Source organism: Eriocheir sinensis, chromosome 42 (assembly GCF_024679095.1).
Source record: "Eriocheir sinensis breed Jianghai 21 chromosome 42, ASM2467909v1, whole genome shotgun sequence".
NCBI classification, from domain to species: domain Eukaryota; kingdom Metazoa; phylum Arthropoda; class Malacostraca; order Decapoda; family Varunidae; genus Eriocheir; species Eriocheir sinensis.
Window position 1 is genome coordinate 14,257,290 of NC_066550.1, and position 7,500 is coordinate 14,264,789.

General features: G+C 43.7%; 2 protein-coding genes across 4 annotated transcripts in view; one reads left to right on the forward strand and one right to left on the reverse strand.

Moving 5' to 3' along the window:
- The window catches only part of LOC127010136 (serine/threonine-protein kinase 32A-like), a 19,934-nt gene extending 18,142 nt beyond the window's left edge, over positions 1-1,792 (reverse strand). For 2 of the 3 annotated variants that reach the window (XM_050883981.1, XM_050883979.1), the window contains exons 1-2: positions 1,716-1,792; positions 523-814 (exon numbers count right to left, since the gene is read on the reverse strand). In XM_050883981.1, coding sequence (XP_050739938.1) covers positions 523-574 — 52 coding nt within the window. In that variant the 5' untranslated portion in view covers positions 575-814; positions 1,716-1,792. Of the gene's footprint in view, positions 1-522; positions 815-1,696 lie in introns of all 3 variants that reach the window. The other variant, XM_050883980.1, reaches the window with a different exon arrangement.
- Positions 1,793-4,003: 2,211 nt separating this feature from the next.
- Positions 4,004-7,500, forward strand: part of LOC127010248 (uncharacterized) — a 12,422-nt gene continuing 8,925 nt past the window's right edge. Inside the window, exon 1 of the mRNA XM_050884120.1 lies at positions 4,004-4,770. Coding sequence (XP_050740077.1) covers positions 4,286-4,770 — 485 coding nt within the window. The 5' untranslated portion in view covers positions 4,004-4,285. The remainder of the gene's footprint in view (positions 4,771-7,500) is intronic.

A 7,500-nucleotide genomic window follows, 5' to 3' on the forward strand; every position in this document is an offset into this window, starting at 1 on the left:
ATTGAAATCATCACACTATTGATAATAATAATAATAATAATAATAATAATAATAATAATAATAATAATAATAATAAGAGTAATTACATCGTGAATACATATCAATTAACTTATGATAATTAAACCCGCTCTCTCTCTCTCTCTCTCTCTCTCTCTCTAAAGCTAGGTGTCAACATGTTCATTCAGTAACCGCTTGTGAGTAAAAAGTGAGAGAGAGAGAGAGAGAGAGAGAGAGAGAGAGAGAGAGAGAGAGAGAGAGAGAGAGACTGCATGTTTGTTTACAAGAGTGAGAGAGAGAAGTAAACAAACTAAATTTACCAGGCCTGTTCCTCTCTCTCTCTTCTCTCTCTCTCTTGTATAATGCACAATCTCTATGCATCAAATCTTTTACTCTCTCTCTCTCTCTCTCTCTCTCTCTCTCTCTCTCTCTCTCTCTCTCTCTCTCTCTCTCTCTCTCTCTCTCTCTCTCTCTCTCTCTCTCTCTCTCTCTCTCTCTCTCTCTCTCTCTCTCTCTCTCACTTACTTTCCTCTCCCTCGAAGGACGCTTCTTTCTTCTTGGAGGTAAAAATTCCCATGGTGAGAGAAAAGAGAGAGAGAAGGAGAGAAAATTTGCTCTCTTTCTCTATCTCTCTCTCTCTCTCTCACTCACTTCCTCTCTCTATCTCTCTCTCACTTTCTCTCACTTTTGTTTTTCTTTGTCTCTCAATTATCTATATTTTCTCTCTTTTTCTTCCTCTCTCTCATCTTCTTCTTCTTCTTCTTCTTTTTCTTCTTCTTCTTTTTCTTCTTCTTCTGCTTCTTCTTCTTCTTGTGGTCTGAAAGGAAATGTTACAAGGTTAGAGGAGGAGGAGGAGGAGGAGGAGGAGGAGGAGGAGAAGGAGGAGGAGGAGGAGGAGGAAGGGAAGGAGTAATGATAAGGCAGGAAGTGAAAAGGTTAGAAGAAGAAGAAGAAGAAGAAGAAGAAGAAGAAGAAATATATACGAAGAGAGAGAGAGAGAGAGAGAGAGAGAGAGAGAGAGAGAGAGAGAGAGAGAGAGAGAGAGAGAGAGAGAGAGAGAGAGAGAGAGAGAGAGAGAGAGAGAGAGAGAGAGAGAGAGAGAGAGAGAGAGAGAGAGAGAGAGAGAGAGAGAGTTATCACAGGAAGTGGCTATCATGTTTTTTTTCTTCAACAGACTGACTGAATGACTGACTGACTGACTGGCTTAGTGAGTGAGTGACTGACTGTCTGACTGGCTGGCTTAGTGAGTGAGTGACTGACTGTCTGACTGGCTGGCTGAGGGAGGGATGGAGTGAGTGAGTGAGTGAGTGAGTGACTGACTGACTGACTGGCTGGCTGAGGGAGGGATGGAGTGAGTGAGTGAGTGACTGACTGACTGACTGACTGACTGACTGACTGACTGACATATTAAGTTAGTGAGTGAGTGACATTTAACCACGTGAGAGAGAGAGAGAGAGAGAGAGAGAGAGAGAGAGAGAGAGAGAGAGAGAGAGAGAGAGAGAGAGAGAGAGAGAGAGAGAGAGAGAGAGAGAGAGAGATAATAAAAACTAGAGAAAGGAAAGAGAGAAAAAAAGAAACTGGAAAATCACACTAATAATAATAATAATAATAATAATAATAATAATAATATTAATGATAATAATAATAATAATAATAATAATAACAATAACAATAAGTATAGCCAATGTCACAATAACACCTCTCTCTCTCTCTTTCACTTTTCCAACGTAGAGAAAGTGAGAGAGAATGTGAGCGAGGCGAGAGCGTCCGCACCTCTCTCTTTCACCGCTCGAGATAAACTGACTCTCTCTCTCTCTCTCTCTCTCCAACAATTTCCAAAGGTTAAAAAGGTAATTAATCTGGTTTTAATGTGTGTTCTTTAAGGTTCACGGTACAGAGGAAGGGTCAAACTATCACCAGGGTCATAAAACTATCCCTGGAAATGCCCAAAACTCCTACGAAAGCCTTGTTAGATATGTTCTTTTAGGTTCATGATGCAGAGGAAGAAGGGTCAAACTACCAACAGGGTCATAAAACTACCCCTGGAAATGCCCACAAAACTCCCACGAAAGCCTTGTTAGATATGTTTTTTTAGGTTCACGGTACAGAGGAAGAGTCACACTAACACCAGGGTCATAGAATTACTCCTGGAAATGCCCACAAAACTCCTACGAAAGCCTTGCCAAATATGTTCTTTTAGGTTCATGGTACAAAGAAAAGGTCAAACTACCACCAGGGTCATAAAACTATCCCTGGAAATGCCAAAACCACAACGAAGGCCTTGTCAAATATGTTGTTTTAGGTTCACGGTACAGAGGACGGGTGAAACTACCACCAGGGTCATAGTACTACCCCTGGAAATGCCCAAAACTTAACGAAAGCCTTGTCAAATGTGTTCTTTTAGGTTCATGGTACAGAGGAAGGGTAAAACTACCACCAGGGTCATAAAACTACCCCTGGAAATGCCCAAAAGACTCCCACGAAAGCCTTGTTAGATATGTTCTTTTAGGTTCACGGTACAGAGAAAGGGTCAAACTACCACCAGGGTCATAAAACTATCCCTGAAAATGCCCAAACCACAACGAAAGCCTTGTCAAATATGTTCTTTTAGGTTCATGGTACAGGGAAAGGGTCAAACTACCACCGCGGTCATTAAAATACCCCTGAAAATACCCACAAAATTCCTACGAAAGCCTTGCCAAATAAATGTCTCGCTATAGGAAGGGTCACAATATCGCCAGGGTCATAAAACTACCCCTGGAAATGCCCACCAAACTCCTACGAAAGCCTTGTCAAATATGTTCTTCTAGGTTCACTGTACAAAGGTCTCGGGGTGGTGGCAACACTGTCATCACGAGGGGGCACTGTGGTAGATTCGAGGGCGGTACTTATAGGCGAAATGGTACGGGTGTTTTTCCCTTCTCTTCCTCATCTACCAGAGCAATGCAAGGTCTCTAAGGTCAAGGAGGGTCAGAATACATGCTTTTGACCTGCATTACTAAGGAGGAGGTGTTGCTAGCGAGTGTCGAGATGCAAGAGGTCATATATTTATTTCGTCGCCCAAGGCTTTCGAAGGAGTTTTGCAGGTCATTTCCAGGGGTAGTTTTTATGACACTGGTGGTTGTTTGACCCTTCCTCTGTACCTGTAGGATGTAGGTGGTAGCAACACGTGCCTCTCTCTCTCTCACGAAAAATCGATTAATATGCCTCAAACTCCTTTAGTTTCCCTAAATATACAAAAGAAAACGAAGCACAAAACCGTTTTCTTTGATACTAATACGAAAGGTTGTCTATTAAATTCCCTGCAATAGTAATAATTATAATAATATTATAATAATAATAATAAAATTAATAATAATAATAATAATAATAATAATAATAATAATAATAATAATAATAATAATAATAATAATAAGTGTGTGTGTGTGTGTGTGTGTGTGTGTGTGTGTGTGAGAGAGAGAGAGAGAGAGAGAGAGAGAGAGAGAGAGAGAGAGAGAGAGAGAGAGAGAGAGAGAGAGAGAGAGAATATCGCCACACACACACACACACACACACACACACACATAGCATGAACGTTTTTATGACACGCGTGCATGTGTATGTGTGTGTGTGTGTGTGTGTGTGTGTGTGTGTGTGTGTGTGTGTGTGTGTGTGTGTGTGTGTGTGTGTGTGTGTGTAAAGAGAGAAAAAATAGAAAAGAAATAAAAGTAAGAAAAAAAGGAAGGAAGGAGGAAGAGGAAGAGGAAGAGGAGGAAGAAGAAGAAGAAGAGGAGGAAGAGGGGAAAGGTATGCACTGTCAATAGTAGTAGTAGTAGTAATAGTAGTAGTAGTAGTAGTAGTAGTAGTAGTAGTAGTAGTAGTAGTAGTAGTAGTAGTAGTAGTAGTAGTAGTAGTAGTAGTAGTAGTAGTAATAGTAGTAGTAGTAGTAGTAGTAGTAGTGACAGCAACACACACACACACACACACACACACACACACACCACACGGCTCAGTTGGCTTCTAGCGCTCACGGGGGAAGGAGCTCACCACCGCCGCTCCACCACCACCACCACCACCACACAACCACATGCCTACCAACACCACCTAACCACACACTACCCTTCCCTTCCTCAACCCAACCCAGCAACCATAATTCCCCCTGGCCCGTGTCGCCCCCGTAGCGCCGCCCCCAGGCCCCTCCGCCCCCCAGTCTTTGCCGAGGGCGTGGACCAGCGTGGGCGGGGGTGAGGGTGGGCGGCATGGGTGTAGGGGGGGCGTGGCAAGGGCGTGGGAGTGGGTGTGGGCGAGGATGAGAAGGAGGGAATTCAAGGAGATCCCCATCTCGCTGCCACCTGAAGATCTGGAGACATTCACACACACGCACACACACACGCACGTACACGCCATCCCGCCGCACGCACACGCCCCCACCCCCGACCACCCCGACCTGGAGTCCTCCCCCGTGGTGTACAGTGCCCCGAGGAACGCCCATACCCCTGGAAACCGGCCCCAGACGCGACTTAAGACCCCGATCAAGAACAAGAAGTTGGCCCTCTCAGAAATCACAACGGAGGTGGTTACTGATTTCAACTCCACTAAACACCGCTACCACCCGCCCCCCACGGCCCACACCACCACCACCACCTCTGACAACACCGATAAAGCCCCCGCCCCCCAAAAAATGGACGGGCAGGGGCTAGAACAGCGTGTGGGTTCGTGGGTGACGGCGCTAAGGGCTGCCCTGGAGTTAGATGCCTCGGCCCATGCGACGGATGCCTTGGCCGCCTATAACAGGTAAGAGAGAGAGAGAGAGAGAGAGAGAGAGAGAGAGAGAGAGAGAGAGAGAGAGAGAGAGAGAGAGAGAGAGAGAGAGAGAGAGAGAGAGGGTGATAGTTTTACACACACACACACACACACACACACACACACACAGAGCTTGACCTATTATGCAATCAGTAAGAGAGAGAGAGAGAGAGAGAGAGAGAGAGAGAGAGAGAGAGAGAGAGAGAGAGAGAGAGAGAGAGAGAGAGAGAGAGAGAGAGAGAGAGAGAGAGAGAGAGAGAGGGTGCTAGACACACACACACACACACACACACACACACACACACACACACAGATTGACCTATTATGCAATCAGTAAGAGAGAGAGAGAGAGAGAGAGAGAGAGAGAGAGAGAGAGAGAGAGAGAGAGAGAGAGAGAGAGAGAGAGAGAGAGAGAGAGAGAGAGAGAGAGAGAGATTTCTTTCTTCTTCTTCTCTCTCTCTCAACAATACTATTAGAATGGATACTGAGAGAGAGAGAGAGAGAGAGAGAGAGAGAGAGAGAGAGAGAGAGAGAGAGAGAGAGAGAGAGAGAGAGAGAGAGAGAGAGAGAGAGAACATCTATTACACTCAATGTCTTTCTCGGTCAACGTTTGTCTTCTAATTGTCTTCCTCCTCCTCCTCCTCCTCATCTTCCTCCTCCTCCTCCTCCTCCTCCTCCACCTCCTCTTCCTAATGTAATGAGATAATTTGCTAAGGCTATTTTCTCCTAATCTTCTTAAGTAATTATGAACATTAAGAATATAATAATAATAATAATAATAATAATAATAAGAAGAAGAAGAAGAAGAAGAAGAAGAAGAAAATAACATTATTATTATTATTATTATTATTATTATTATTATTATTATTATTATTATTATTATTATTATTATTATTATTATTATTATTATTATTATTATTATTATTATCATTGTGCCAAGAATTTGATTAATGTGTCTGAGAGAGAGAGAGAGAGAGAGAGAGAGAGAGAGAGAGAGAGAGAGAGAGAGAGAGAGAGAGAGAGAGAGAGAGAGAGAGAGAGAGAGAGAGAGAGAGAGAGAGATTTATAGGGGTAGGGAAGGGAAGGGAAGGGGAAGAAAGGGGAGGGAAGAGAAGGGAAGGGAAGGAAAAGAGGGGAAGGAAAGGGAAGGGAAGGGAAGGAAGGGAAATGAAGGGAAGGGAAGGAAAGGGAAGGGAAGGGAAGGGAAGGAAAGGGAAGGAAAGGGAAGAGAAGGAAAGGGAAGGGGAGGAAAGGGGAGGGGAAGGAAGGGAAGGGAAGGAAAGGAAAGGGAAGGGAAGGGAAGGGAAGGAAGGGAAGGAGAGAGGGAGGGAAGAAAATGAAGGCATTAGTACACACACACACACACACACACACACATGTATACTCACACACGCACATATCGACAAGAAATAAATAATAAAACTTGGCGTGTGTGTGTGTGTGTGTGTGTGTGTGTGTGTGTGTGTGTGTGTGTGTGTAACTGCGTCTCTGTGTATCTTTTTATATATGTGTGTGTGTGTGTGTGTGTGTGTGCGTTTAATTCTGTAAGTTATGGATGACAGGGTATCTCTCTCTCTCTCTGTACCCTGCCAAGTTATAAAAGCGCACACACATGACAATACACACACACACACACACACACACACACACACACACACACACACACACACACTTTCCTTCCTTTCCCTTCCCTTACAAATAACACTGAAATGGGTTTAAGTATGATAGAAATAAGAATTCATAGGTACACTGCTAGAGACTTATACTTGAAAAATCACCTTCTCGACGTAACTGTGTATAGAAATGTTCTGAAATTATGCAACAGTGAATCACCCATCTTGTGTGTGACCTTGGGAAACAGTCTTCAGGGGAGCCCGATATGGGATTTTCATGGAATGTTTTGTGATGTTTTTTTTTTTATATCAAAGGACACGGCACAAGGGCAACAAAAAGAGTAAAAAAAAAGAAAAAAACGCTACTCGCCGTTCCCTTAATAGACAAAAGTAGAGTCGCCATAAGAGAGGTCAATTTCAGGTGGTGATAGTTTGACCCGACTTCTGTATCTTGACCGGGAAAATACCCAATGAAATCCTGGTCAATTTTCTGTGTGGGCTTGGGAAACAGTCTTCATGGGAGCCCGATAGGAGATTTTCATAGACTATTTTGTGACCCTGGTGATAGTTTGACCCGACTTCTGTATCTTGACCGGGAAAATACCCAATGAAATCCCGGTCAATCTTCTGTGTGGGCTTGGGAAACAGTCTTCAGGGGAGCCCGATATGCCTGTTTAAAACCCTCTCGTATAAGTTGTCGGGGGATTTTCATAGACGGTTTTGTGACCCTGGTGATAGTCTGACCCGACTTCTTCTTCTTCTTCTTCTTCTTCTTTTTCTTCTTCTTTTTCCTCTTCTTTTTCTTTTTCTTCTTCTTCTTCTTTTTCCCCTTCTTCTTCTTCTTCTTCTTCTTCTTCTTCTTCTTCGTGATCTCTTTCCTCCTCCTCCTCCTCCTCTTCGACATCTTTCCTACATTCTGCCTTCTTCTTTTTCCTCTTCTTCTTCTTCTTCTTCTTCTTCTTCTTCTTCTTCTTCTTCTTCTTCTTCTTCTTCGTGATCTCTTTCCTCCTCCTCCTCCTCCTCCTCTTCGACGTATTTCCTACATTCTGCCTCCTCCTCCTCTTCCTCCTCCTCCTCCTTCTTCTCGTGATATTCTTCCTCTATGCCT